At 39.4% G+C, this 14,734-nt stretch overlaps 1 protein-coding gene across 6 annotated transcripts in view; it reads left to right on the top strand.

Annotated features, from left to right (window-relative positions):
* Positions 1-1,159: 1,159 nt before the first annotated feature.
* gnb1l (guanine nucleotide binding protein (G protein), beta polypeptide 1-like) overlaps positions 1,160-14,734 on the top strand; it is a 34,968-nt gene continuing 21,393 nt past the window's right edge. For 3 of the 6 annotated variants that reach the window (XR_011962993.1, XM_072587773.1, XM_072587772.1), the window contains exons 1-2: positions 2,166-2,362; positions 11,322-11,454. Coding sequence is in view for 5 of the 6 variants with exons in the window: in XM_072587773.1 (XP_072443874.1) it covers positions 2,167-2,362; positions 11,322-11,454 (329 nt within the window). In the remaining variant the exon portion in view is untranslated. The other 3 variants (XM_072587777.1, XM_072587774.1, XM_072587775.1) reach the window with 3 other exon arrangements.

The following is a 14,734-nucleotide window of genomic DNA, read 5'->3' on the forward strand; positions in this document are numbered from 1 at the left end:
CAACAGACCTCTCTCTGGATCCTAAGCTCCACGCTCGCAGCCATGCACCGCTACCTACACTCCCTGAAGTCAGCCCTGCCCCAGCTCAGGACAACACTCTCCCAGACCTGCAAAGGACCTTTGCTATTCTTCATCCTCAGAAGAATTCATACACTGAACAAACATTTTTTTCCTAGCCAGATTCCTGAAGAAGGGCTTATGCCCGAAACGTCGATTCTCCTGCTCCTCAGATACTGCCTGGCCTGCTGTGTTTTTCCAGCACCACATAAGTTAAAAGTCACCCAATGCCAGGTTATAGTCCAACAGGTTTATTTGGAAGTCCTGCCTTTTGGAGCGCTGCTCCTTCATCAGATAGTTGTGATGAACTAATCCTTTATACTGATGTGAGATGGTTAATTCGAGAAAAGATCCTGCAAAGACTCTTAGATTTGATGCCTAGATCATCACGTTTCTTAACTTAAGGACTGAAGTATGTAGAAAGCTGTCAGACAATGCACAGTTGTTCAAATTTGGGTTCCTTATTATATAACATTGAAGATGAACTATAAATTGCAGGGAATGGTCAGAAACGTGGCACATATAAGAACATAAGAACTAGGAACCATTTGATATGGCCAGGGCTGATCTCATCTTGGCCTCAACTCCATTTTCCTGCCCATTCCCCAAAACCCATCAACCCATGACTGCTTAAAAATCTATCTCCTCCTTACATTTACTCAATGTTCCAGGATCCAGCGCAGTCTGGGACACTGAATTCCACAGACTTGTGACACTTTGAAAGAAGTAATTTCTCCTGATCTCTGTTTTAAATCTGCTACCCACTGTCCTAAAACTTTTGTTTTAGATTGCCCCACATGAGATAACATTCTTTTTTACATCTACTTTGTCAATTCCCCCCCCCCCCCCCCCCAGCATCTTACACACCTCCATTAGATCTGCTGTTATTCTTCTAAACTGCAGGGAATATAAACCTAAAATGCTCAGTCTCCCCTCACAAAGCATGCCTTTCATCTCTGGAATTAATCTAGAGAATTTCCTCTGATCTGTCTCCTATACATCTAAATTCCTCCTCAAGTAAAGGAATGAAATTATTCAGATATTAAAACTGACTACATTGCCCAGAGTACCCAGCAACGACCGGAAGCTGCTAACTGAAAACGATTGATGGGATTTCTTCAGCATTCACTTACTTTCCCGACATTGAACTGTTGAGGTAAAGCGGTTGGAGGTTTTTAAAAACTCAAATCTGAAATACCCGGACCTGCTCGAGCTCGAGCGCGGCCCGCGGTTACCCTGACAACGCGCAGAAGGTAGGCCGCAGGCGGCGGATCCTATCATAGAAGCGGGCTGGGGTAGGGGAGAGGGATGCAGGGAGAAGTGGGGGCTGGGCTGATGGGGGAGGGGGGAGCGGAGGGATAGGTGGGGGCTTGGCCCGTGGGGGAGTGGGGGGAGAGTTGGGGGCTGGGCCGATGGGGGAGTGGAGGGAGAGTTGGGGGCTGGGCCGATGGGGGAGTGGAGGGAGAGTTGGGGGCTGGGCTGGTGGTTGTGCATAGACTCAGGGATGGATGGAGAGATGGAGCTGGGCTTGGGGGGTGGTGGGAGAGGTGGGGGCTTATCTGGGGCAGTGGGGGCTTGGATGGTGTAGGGGGAGAGGTGGGGGCTGAAGGGTTGTGAGAAGGAGCAGGCAGTTTGTGTGAAGAAAGGAGGGAGAAATCAGGAGAGTGAGAGGAGCAGTGACTCTGGGGGGAGGGGAGAGGCTGCAAGAGTGGCGAGCCTTGGGATGGGGTGAAGAGGGAGCAATGAGGTATTTAAGGGAAGAGAGGCTGGAGGAGCAGGGATTCTGGGGGAAGAGAAGCATGAAGAGTGGGCATCTAGTGATGGGATGATGCTAGAGGAGCAGGGCAGCTGGGGATGGGGTGGTGCTGGAGGAGCAGGGCGGCTGGGGATGGGATGGTGCTGGAGGATCGGGAGGCTGGGGATGGGGTGATGCTGGAGGAGAGGGGCGTCTGGGTATGGGGTGATGCTGGAGGAGAGGGGTGTCTGGGTATGGGGTGATGCTGAAGGAGCGAGAAGTGAAGACTGGAGGACTGTTAATTTTGTGCCATTATTTAAGAAAGGCTGCAAACAAAAACCAGGAACCAAAGACCATTGAGCCTGACGTAAGTGATGGATAAGTTCTTAGAGGGCAGTCTGAAAGACAGGATCTACGTGCATTTGGAACGGCAAGGACCGATTAGGGATAGTCAGCATGGCTTTGTGCATGAGAAATCGTGTCTCTCAAATCTGATTAACTTTTTGAAGAGGCGACAAAGAAGTCAGATGGTGAAGAAGGTCCTTGGCACACGTGCCTTCATCAGGGGAGGTATGGGGAGTTCCTTCACTGTGTAGGGTGGTTTTGGGGTAAGGTAGCTTTTCTCTACTGGAGTGTTCTAGGGATGTCAACGGGAGCTCCTCACCGTACAGTGACGGTCTTCCTGAGGTGTTGGCACGATACCATCATTTAATTGATCGCCACAATGTGCTAATGATGACTGAAATGGCTCCCTAACTTCATAAATATTAAACAAATTATATTTGAATCAAGTAACTTTGGTTGCAGATCCTAATTACAAATATGTTTAGTCATTTAGTCCCTCAAATCTGTCCGCCTTTCAGTAAGAGTATTACTATTTAAAACCATATATCTGATGTTAATCAAAAAATATCAATAAACTACAGATTTAAAATGACATTTGATATTTTCATGAGTTATCCTTTACACAACAGCATTCCAAATTTCTGCTACCATTTGTTGTTTCTCCAAATTTCACTCTTGACTGTGATTCACAAAGTATCTATGGTAAAGTATAGCTTTTCACCTTGCTCTGTGAAATCAAGACTACAGTTACACAGATAATTCTATGCCACTGTGGGGTGTTTTTGGGTGTCCATTGATGCAAAAGTGACAGTGTGACCCAGGAATCAAATCTTACTGTAGCTGATGATCAGTGAGCTATTAGCAATGTACTGTCATGCCACCACCTGGATGCTGCAGCTGTTGAATTTAACTGCTGTCATCTAAGACATGTTTACAAAAGTGCTGAAGTGATCTCCTAAACAATTTATCAATTTAGCACAGAGTTATTTTAACATTTTGATTTGATTTATTATTGTCACATGTAGCTAAGTACAGTGAAAAACTTTATGTGCAGTAAAGGCAGACCATAACATGCAAAGTTCATGCAATGATTGAACAGAGCAAGGAATACAAAGTTACAGCTGCAAAGAAGCAAGATCAACATTAGATTGAGAGGTCCATTCTGAAGTCTAATAACAGTGGGGAAGAAGCTACTCTTGAACCTGTTGGTATATGTGTTTAAGCTTTTGCAATGTCGCTGTGGGACTATGGTGTCACCTGTGTAGGCCAGACCAAATAAGGATGACAGATTTCCTTCCCTAAAGGACAGTAGTGAACCAGATAGATTTTTCTGACAATCGGCAATGGTTTCATGGTCATCATTAGACCTTTAATTCGAGATTCTTTATAGAATTCAAACTCCACCATCTGCTATGGCGGGATTTGAACCGAGGTTTTCAGAACTTTAGGTGAGTTTCTGGATTAGTTGTATAATAATATGACCAGGTGCCTGCAAGTCACCCTTCAAGCCATCCATCATTTTTACTTGGGTATACGTTGCAGTTTTTTCAGTGTTGCTGGTTCACAATCCTGAAACTCGCTCCTTAACTGCATTGTGATTCTACATACGATGCACGGACTGAGCAGATCAAGAAGGCAGCTCATCGCCACCTTCCCAACAGCAATTAAGGATGTGGGCCCAGCCCACATCTGATTAATGAATTGCATGAACTTGATAAAGTTGCATTTTACTGTTGAATGTCTGTACCAGTTGGTATAGATAGCTAACTGAAGCCTTTCTTTTTTTCTTGGAATTTTAAAGATGTACGTTTTTCCACATCATAATTGAATATCACATATAAGCATAACTAACCTTTTAGAGTGAAAAAAATTACTTGGGTATGTATAACTGAGTTAATGGAGCTTAGATGTTTTACTTAAAGGAGCAGTGTATTTTATGTAGTAATTGTTGCCTGATTTGAATCAAGAGCATAGTTATGAAGCTGTAATGCTATGATATTTGTGTTTAACTATCACATCCTCATGAATTACTTTTGAAGTGCAAGCATTTGTTAGGTAGGTAGACTACTATCAGCACAAAGTTAACTCTCACGTTATTAAATAAAGCTAATAATTGACTGGTATATTGTAAAGGGCTACATTTCAATATTTGAACATTAAGTTAAAGAGAGAATATAATTATGATCCCATGTCAACGAGCTTTTAGAGACTATTTACTTGACTTAACAGTTGTGAGCTAGAAATAGTAGAAAATTCTATCACTATTTTATTTCACGTATAAGCTTGTCCTCATGCTGATCTGAGCTGAGAAGACCTTGAACAGCTTTATTGGAACTTATTTGAAGTTATTTGAACAATGCTGCATTTAACTTCTCTTAATTTTATTGTTTATAAAACAGAACTTGTCATTTTGTCCTGGCATAAACAGTTTGAAAGAGTTTGTCTATCACTCAGAAGTCAGCATGATAAATAAACTCCTGATCTCTGTCAATTGCAATATGTCATTTGTGAGAAAGATATGATTGTAAGAAGGCATCCCCAGTTCACAGGATGTTCAATCTTCACTTTGAAAGTGTTCCCTACATTGGGCACCTGAAAATATGTTTGGTGTTCAACTGACCTGTAACAATCCCATTAATCTTTGAGGACCTTTTGTCTTGAGGCATTTTGTCTTTGAACTAACTGTGCAGTTCTTCAACTCAGCTGCTTGTGGTACTAGAGACTGCAGGTGAAATGCAGATCTAAGTTGCATTTTGTTGCCTTTGGGCATTAGACAGTGAGCCTTTTTCTTTACTACAGTGATGCACTTTAATTTCATGTTGTCAATAGTAAATTTACTGATATTGCAATACCAATATGTCAGTTTATTTTTAAAATTTCATTTTTCAACAGGTGAAGCTGTATTTAATGTGAATGGACTGATAGAACTGCAACTGTAGTTTCACTCTGTAAGGCCCCCGTGTGTATAATAGGCTATTGCTGTGCTTGTTTTGAAATGCTTTGACCTCAACTTGGTACACAAAGAATTTCTAATGATAGATGGAGGAAGAAGTTGCATTGCTTTTTTTTTGACACCAGAACATATTGCCTTTTACATGAGGTATTACCTTTCTGTTAAAAAAAGATTTTGTGGATGCTTGACTATGTAACACACATGGCAAGTTACTACAATTTGCAGTGCATTATTATAAGACATCTGAGAAGGGTTTTTGGAAAACCTTTTGAAGGAATTTATTTTATTTAATTTGGGGAGAAACTTTTACTCTTCCCTTTGTCCATTCCCCATGATTCAGCCAGATGTATGTGAGCTAGCTAATGCAGGATTTCTGATCGCACCACTCGAACTATAGACAGGAGGCACACAGAAGCAGTTTAGAGAATTCCACTGCTGGTGTTTTTTTTCTCTTCTAACTAGTGAGGTATCTAGAAATCAGATCTGAGTCTAATTCTACTTGATATCACTTTGTCTGATAACAATGTTATTTCAGTGTCTAAATGATATTTTTGCTGTGCATGAAAAACTGTTGACTGAGTTGAAACTTGTATTTTCAAGGAATACAGTTGTGAATTTTATGCTTCCCTTGGACCTGATTTATCTGAAATACAGTTGTTTTGTGAGCAAGTGTGAGCATATTCTAATGAGATTGACAAGTAATTTGAGCATTACTAAACATTGGTGGAATGGATATGTTTTCAGGTCTGCCTTCCAGGTTGAGTACACAAGTGTGTTTTACATTCTTATGTTTTTGGCCAATTTATGCTCTCAATTCAATGCTACCACTGGTTTACAGCTTGAGGTCTCAGAGTATGTGGTGAGGGATTAATGATTGTGACCTGTTCGCTAGAGGTTTTGACTGTGATGATGGTAAATTGATTACTGGGAGATAATCCAATCTGAGGCTAGCTATTTTTCAAGTTTCAAGTGTGTTTGTTACTTCCTGTGGGTTTTGTTACTTGTGTACTATTGTCTCAGTCACTGCTGGTTGTCAAAGTTTATAGATTAGAGTAATGAAGCTTCCTGTAAATTAGCCATTAGCAATTGGGTAATTAAAATAAAAGTGGCAGTATTTGAAAATCACATAATTTCTTGACAAAAACTATATGAATGGGAAGTATAATTGGCAATATGTTTGTGTTAACTTCAAAAACTTCATCAAATTTCACCTGAATCTCTGTTTTCAAACTTCATGTAAATCAGTAGATTGCAGATTCCTCTATAAGTGCTTGTGTATAACACAATCGTAGTTTTTTGATTCTAATCCATCTATCCTACCTTTATCAAAACGTGGGACTTGCACAGAGTCCATTCTCCTGACAGTGATCCGTTTTCTTTTGCTCTGTCCTTGTGCCATGTTTTGTTATGAATGTGTTTTAAAGGTTTGGTGTGCCATTTACTCAATTTTAACGTACAATAGCTAATCAGTATCCTTCTAGAGTGGTAATTTGTGAAATAATGCAGGGGTCAAGGAAGTCACTGTCAGTCATAGGGTTGCATCCACTTCCAAAAACGCATCGCTGGCATGCGGCTATGGGACCTGGATCTTTGAAGCCTGGAAAAATTGCCAAGCAAGCTCTTCCAAAGACTGGGCTTGATAGTGGTTTCAATTGAATTGGGGTCTCCAGTCTCTCAGGTGCTGACAGAAGCCTGGGCATGTGATTATTTCTGATTTAATAACATAAAGGGGAAACGAGCTTTGGCTGATAATTAGGCCTAATTAGTGAGAATGTGTTGATGGACAAGCCATCATATGGTCACAAAGAAACAAACTTTCTTTATCCGAGGCTTAGAGTCAGATTACAGTTCCTGTGTTATCTGCTTCTGCTGACTACAAGTCTGACTCTTGGTTACTTCTTCAAAGAGGAATGGGATCCCATAATATGTAGGATTGGGATGAGAATATTGAAAAAGAAAATCTCTTTTATTCATTCCAACTAAATTAATTCTTCTTCCTCTTCTCTTCCCCATCTCACCCCTCCCCCATCTTAAGTTATCACTGTCTTAAAGTTTAAACTACTAAGGTGATCTGATTTCAGCCTTGGAAATGCAATGAATAAGAACCTGTGCTCAACTGATTACTCATTTAGTCTGAAGCTACTTATTGTCTTATGTGAATATAGTGGACTTTGTTGTTTTCATTTGTTTTTTTAAGAATCCGCTTTCCTTGCCTTTTTGCAACCTGTAGGCCCTCAAAAGAAGTTACAAAAAATACTGGCACTGTGTTCTAACTGACTTCAGTCTTCACCACTGAGATAAAAAGTAAATGTTTTTATTTTCAAATTAAGACAAAAATTGCAGTCCAATTTCTGTATACAGTCTGTGTCCTGTACTAGCACTGTATACAAAGTTCAAACATTTGAATGTCAAACATAAGTTTCAATTTTATTTGTAAACATAGGTGCTATGTATATTAAAAGTCCCTAGCTTCTAATAATATAACATGAATCATTTTTATGGCACTGACTCTTTAACCATGTCAGCAAATGAAATTAATTGCTTTATGTAACACTAAAATAGTATTTTTTGTGTTAGACATGTTGATAAGTGAAAGCCTTTTAACAAAAACTCTCCTCAAAGGAGAAGTAAACTAGCCCAAGATATACTTCCGAACATTTAAGAGTGAATGGCTGTGAGAACAGCTATCTTAATCGCTCAACATTTACTTAGGAAGCATTCCATGGCGCTGGCCTTAATTAGGGAGGCTGGGCTGACAAATCTGTGTGGCTGACAGATTAGCAATGCACAATTAAGCTAGGGCACCTTAACCAAGCAGTTTTCTAATCAGGACAGGATATCCAGTTCTTCTAGACATTGCTGACATTACCCACAGAAGTGAACTCACATGAAGGTTTGAAAAATATCACGAGATTCCTTGTTTAGAAGTAAACAAATGTTTATATGCAGTTTTACACCCTTGTCCTGAAGAGTTTAAATAACCCATCCAGAAGATAGGCTTTCAAGTGGCATGCATGTTTGACTTGATGTGCTAAGTCATCAGTGTTCTTAACACAGGCAATAGGACACTGCAGTTACTAAAGGCCACCATAATCTGTGTGTGTGTGTGTGTGTGTGTGTGTGTATAGATGCAGTTGCATTGCAACTTGAATACTCACAAACAATGCCACTAATTGGAACTTGTTGCTTATTTTGCTGTCAAAATGGCCAAACTCTGAATTAAGAGGAAAATAATTTCTGAGTCCTTTTACTAATCATATCAGATGCCAAGAACATAGAATTAAGAGAAATAAAATTTCACTCAGTAGTAGCTTTGCTGATCTTCAAGACTGGAGAATGTGAATAAACTTGGATAGGCCAGTCTCTCAATTTTCCCCTACAAATTCCCTGTTTGTACAGCATGGAGTTAGGCCTGGACGCTATTGTGTACTGTTCTGCAGCAAGTTATTTGTTTGAAACAAAACTGAACTGAATTAATAGTCAAACAGCATACTGTGAATAGGTGCATAGATGTGTGTTGCCCCAGTCTGGCAGTAATGTTGCTAAACATGTGCCACATGTACACCTGATTGGCAGAAATGTTATTGGTAAAATCCAGAGATATCACAACTGAATACCAGACCAGTGAGCAAGTAGCAAAAGGGAATAAAAGTCACCCATTGACATCAAATTATACAGATGGGGCCAGAGCATGGGTTGAGGAGGATGGGGTCTTGGGACACAGTGGTAGTATCCATACCTGTGGGCCAGGAGATCAGATTTAAGTGATACCCACCATGCAGGTGTGTCAGAACATGTCTGAACAGCTTGATTGAAGTAAGTAATGGCTGAGGAGGCCAGCTGCCAAATATTTGAAGCATGTTAACTGTGAAAGGGGGCTGGATAAGGTTGGGTTGTTTTCGTTAGAACATAGACGACTGAAAGGAGACCTGATTGAGATGTGTAGAATTACGAGGGGCATGGACAGGATGAATAGATAGCAGTTGTTTCCCTTAGCTAAAGGATCAATAACAAGGAGGTGTAATTTTAAGGTGAAAAACAGAAGGTTTGGAGGGGATTTCACCCAGTGAGTAGTGGGAATCTGGAATGCTCTGACTGGGAAGGTGGTTGAGGTTGGAAACTTCACAAACTTTAAAAAGCACTTGGATGAGCACTTGGAATGTCATAACGTTAAAGGTTATGGACTAAGGGCTATAAAGTGGGACAAGTATAGATTTAGAATTGTCGATGCGGACTTGATGGGCCAAAAGGCCTCTTCAGTATGATTCTGTGATTTGCTCAACATTATAGGGAAGTGGGAGTTTGGATAAAGATTTACCTAGAGCTGAGGGAGTGTATTCCTGTAAAGTCAGAGTCATAAAGATGTCCACCATGGAAACAGACCTGTTGGGTCATCGCATCAATGCCTACCAGATATCCTAAGTTAATAAGAGTCATAGAGTCATATAGTCCCATTTGCCAGCATTTGGCCCATATCCCTCCAAACCCTTCCTATTATGTACCTATCCAAATGCTTTTTAAATGTTGCAATTGCACCGGCCTCCACCACTTCCTGTGGCAGTTCATTCCATACACTCATCACCCTCTGCACGCAAATGTTGCCCCTTAGAACCCTTTTAAGTCTTTCCCCTATCACCTTAAACCTATGCTTTCGAGTTTTGGACTTCCCTCTCCTGGAGAAAAGACTTTGACTGTTCACACAATCCATTCCCCTCATGATTTTATAAATTTCTATAAGGTCACCCCTCAGCCAGTGATGCTCCAGGGAAAATAGCTGCAGCCTATTCAACCTCTCCACCCTCTCTCTATAGCTCAAACCTCCCAACCCTGGCAACATCCTTGTAAATGTTTCTGAACCTTTATACATTTAACAACATCTTTCCTATAATAAGTTGCACTTCTTTGGATAACGGAGAATTTTATGCCACTGATGTCTTGTAGGTATTTTAAATTGCTGTTGTTCATTCTTCCCTTCTGAGATTTACACTTTGTGTTTTACTTTAAACATTCCCAATTTGCATTATTGGCTGTGTCTGCAGTTATCACTATTGTTTACGGTGACCATTTTTCAGGTAAAAATGACTTATATCTTACCATTTTTCCCCTGTGAGATTTATTTAAAGGTACTGTTTGGGCTATAATGTAATGTTTGATTTTTGATACATTGCACATAACACATTATATTAGTCATATGATCTACAAATGTATCCAATGGAAATCTAAGAACATGTGCCTCTTAAATTCTTAAATGTGTGTGATGGAATATAGTATCAAAACTAGCAAAATAATCAAAAATCTGAGACATGGTCACTGCTGAAACATGAGTGCAGATTACTTTTGGAGAGTGTTTACAGATAAAATGTGTATTTGATAAAATTTAATGTGGAAAAATGAGAAGTGTAGCTTTCAAGGATAGGATGTATCCCATTCTATGCATGTTCATCTTGAACCAATACATTCCTCCTCCAATGCAACCATGAAAGGAAAGAGTCTTGCCTTCTTTTGGCAATTCTCCTTAATTTCGTGGTAAAAGTCAGAAGATCACAAAATGAAAAATTGCCCATGTGCACAGGACTAGAGGGTGATATTACAGATCATTAAATGTATGTTATCCCAACAGAATCTGCTCTGTTCATGGGATATGGACATTGTTAGACCAGTGTTTTGTCTGCTGTTCCCCAATTGTCCTGGAAAAGGTGCTAATGAGCTGTTGTGAACTGTTGCAGTCCTTTGGATGTTGGCTACATACAGTGCTGTTAGGGCCACATTCCAGTATTTTCCAGTCAGAATAGTGTGTGTCTTGGAGGGGAACTTGCAGCATGTTGTACTCCCAAGCATCTGCTGCCTTTGTCCTTCTGAGCACCAGTGATGAAGGGAGTAAAAGTTGAAGTTGGTGCTTTGTCCTGGATGATGTTGAGTTTCTTATGTTTTGAGCTGTATAAGTCAATGGAAATGGAGAGTATTCTATTATATTCCAGACTTGTGCATTGTAGATGGGGTGTAGTCTTTAGGGAATCAGAAAGTGAATAATTCCCAGATGCCAGCTGATTGAATGTATTTCTGCTGTTCTCTTGTGGTCCCATATGGATTGCATGCTATTTCGTTAAATCCACAAAGATTCAAGAATGTGCTCTTCTGCAGGAATTGACATAGCTAATTCTTTTGAATTAAGAAATACTGGGTCCATTTTAAAACCATTGTTTCATTGCTCATTGCATGTTCTCTCTGCAGATTTCTGTGGTAACTCTATGGCCATACCACCCCCTGATCCAAAGTTTGTGCTTCGCGGAACTGGAGCCTCAGTAAATACTCTGCATTTCTGCTGCAGTGATCAGGAGGACTGGAATCCAATCCTCTTCTCAGGGTGAGAAACAGTTCTTGTGCTGTACAGAGTAGTCTGGTTTGCAATGCAGAGTGAAGCCAACAGTGTGTTTTAAATTCCCACACTGGCTGAAGTTACTATGATGGACTCTCGTTCTCAACCTTACCCCTCACCTGAGGTGTGGTGATCCTCCAGTCAAACCAGCACCATGATCTCTCTCTAATGAGAGAGTAGCCCTATTGTCGTGGGACTATGGCAACTTTCCTGTTTAATATGAAAGCAGCACTTGCATGTGTAACTAATACAATGGTCTATTTTCCATTGTATTAAAAGTGAAACAATTCTTGAACTGTGCTGGAACCCTGTGGTGTGCTGCCATATGCAGGAAAATCTTTGAACAAACATACAACAACTTTTGATTATGATATTTCCAGAACATTCCATTGCAACAATGCCATTAGGCAACAGCTTTTTTTTGTAGCATTCTTGATCATTTTAAAATTTACAATGTACTGTGTATACTTACGTAAAACTCAACACTGTGGTCTTGACAATAATAAATTTTTCATATAATATTTTTCCATGTAATATTCAATCTAATTTTTAAGGGATCATAATCAAAAATATAATCCTGGGGATGTTACTGATTAGATTTTGTTGTAACTACGTAAGTATTACTGTAAAGAAGTTCCAGTAAATAAGTGAATAGATGCTACATGTTTAATATGATTGTATTGTCCATTGTTTATAATCTTTCATAATTAAACAAATGTTAGATAACTTAATATGAATTCTTTATTGTTGGTTTGTGCTTTATTCCATTGTGACAGTCTATTTTAGATTTCATTTGGTATCTCTCAAAAACATCACTGGTGTAAAAGTCAATCTCGTGACTCCGGCCAGTAAAGATTAGTCTCATACATTAGACTTTTACATGAATATATGCAGTATATAGTGGCAAACTGGGTATGCCAGTGTGTAAATAATTTTCTAAAAGGATATTATTTGGTAGGAAGGAAGAGGTATCATTTTCAAGTACAACATCAGTTCACTATGAAGGAAAAACATGGTGTGGGCTTTTCAGTCTATTTGACAGTAGTGTTGCACATAAGACATGTACTTACTGGCCACTGACATGTCCTTGATGATTGGCCTGCCCTCTCCTGGTCAGTATTTTAATTCTTAATGCTGCTGTTTAATAAGGCAGAAAGTTGTCAGTAAGTGCTGTAAGCTCCAAACCTTTTGATTAAAAATGATTACAGTTCTTGTATTAGCTGTGGTGTTTGCAGAAGCATAGGAACCAGAGTAGTCTAGTAGCTCCTCAAGATTGTCCTCCAACCAATTAGTGATACTGTTGTCCCTGTTTATATCACAGAATAAATATGTTTTTATATATTTGCTGGGTCACCTCCAACTGAATGTCAAATTAGTAAGCTTCAGTACAGCCAAGGCCATTAAAAGAGCTGTTTGTGTATATAGACACGAGACCTTCTTTATCTGGTAGCATTTAGCCATTTTAAAATCATTCATTCACTTGATCGTGGAATGAGGCCAGAATTTCTTGGGCATTATTGTTGTCCTTGAGAACTTGGTGATGGGTCTGCTTCTTAAATAGCTGCAGTTCATATAGTGAAGGTTGCTCCCATAGTAATGTTAGGCAGGGAGCTCCAGAAGTTTCACGCAAAGAAGCTACGACTGCCTATGGTTTGACGTTGGGCTGAAGTGTATCTAGAGGCCGGCAATACTAATGGCAAATGTGGTGTAATTGTTCACTTTAGATAATTTGTTTCCAAAATGTCAATCCTACTGCCATAGTGAGAACTATCCTGAGTCAAGAGTAAAGGAGGAAATTCCAAGCCTGTCCAGCTTGTAATTTCTTTGAAACAAACTTTGGAATGTCATTAAAGTTTTCCATTTTAAATTCCAAGATATCTGGAAGATGTTGAGCTTGACACTCCCACACCATTGACTGGATAATATCATTTTTCAATGTTTGTGCATTATGATTTGTCATGAGCTGTTCAAGTGGCCTGGAATCTTGGGAAGTGGATGATATCAAAGAAACCATATGCGATGAGATGCTAAAATGCAGGTATTTAATTGTGTGCCTTTTGAGGATCTGCTGACACTATGGATTTAAAAGTGCACTTAGTCTTATTCACATGACATCTAGGAATCTGAAACTTGGCTATGGTCATTTCAAGGATCCCTGGAAATATTGGAATCTCATTTGATCAGTGCCTGACAGAGATGCTGCTTACAGTGCTTCTTAGCCTTATCTAGATAATTGGTCAAGATAGATATGTTCCTGTCAGTAATTTTGGCTAGGTTGTCAGTGTTCTGTTCTTCCAATTCCCAGCCCATTGTAAGTAAATAAACAAATACTGGCAATGTCTTCGAATCTGTGAATATAGATCTACTGCACAAAAGGAGGCCATTCAGTCCATTGCACACATGATGGACTGTGTAGCATTCTTTGCTTTCTGGTCACTTCAACTCTGGTTGAAAATGAGTTTGGATGACTAGCATGTTTAATTGAAGGAGGGCAGATGATAGCTTCATGAGAAGCATTAATACTTCAAAGAGGCCTTAATTATTGTATAATATACTGTCAAAAGAAAATTCTGGGAACAAAACCTGTCATAAACAGTAGGTGCCATAAGTTGTAATATCTGCTCAGTGGAGAATATTGAAAGCACAGAAAAGCACTGAAGGAATTAACTTTTGCAGAAAAATTAGATGCAGCTGTCTTTCTAGTAGATCTTCCCAATTAAAATCAAATATTAACTTGTAAGACTTGTGCAAGTTTAATTTTATTATAGTAGTAAATACTTTGCATTGATTAGTTATTTGTTCTGTAATCCAAGCTAGGTAAATGGAAGGAAATTAGCCACAATCTAATAAGTGACATAACAGGTTCAAGGGATGGAATAAGAGTTCTCGCTCCTATCATTGTTTTTATTGGAAGAGGCTTTAAGGCATAATCCAGTGACTGTCAGAAAGGTACAGTAAAATCTAAACAATTACATTTACATAATGTTATATCAATAGTCCTGGTTCTTATACCAGTATAGTCTTTGTTAGAACAAAGAGAAGCTCCACAAGGAGGTTTGGCTGATCTGGAAGTTTACCACATTAAAAAGATAGGGGGAAAACCCATGCATGCAGTAATCACACTCCTAAAGTTGAGTGAGAGATATATATTATGAAATATCAATTTTTATCAAGAAATGGGAAGTTACACCATCACCTGTATTGTTTCCTTGAGATTTTTGTTCTGGAATTCTTAATGAATAATTGCTGTGTTTTGCATTGAAGGCAG

This window comes from Chiloscyllium punctatum, chromosome 17, assembly GCF_047496795.1.
Source record: "Chiloscyllium punctatum isolate Juve2018m chromosome 17, sChiPun1.3, whole genome shotgun sequence".
Lineage (NCBI taxonomy): Eukaryota > Metazoa > Chordata > Chondrichthyes > Orectolobiformes > Hemiscylliidae > Chiloscyllium > Chiloscyllium punctatum.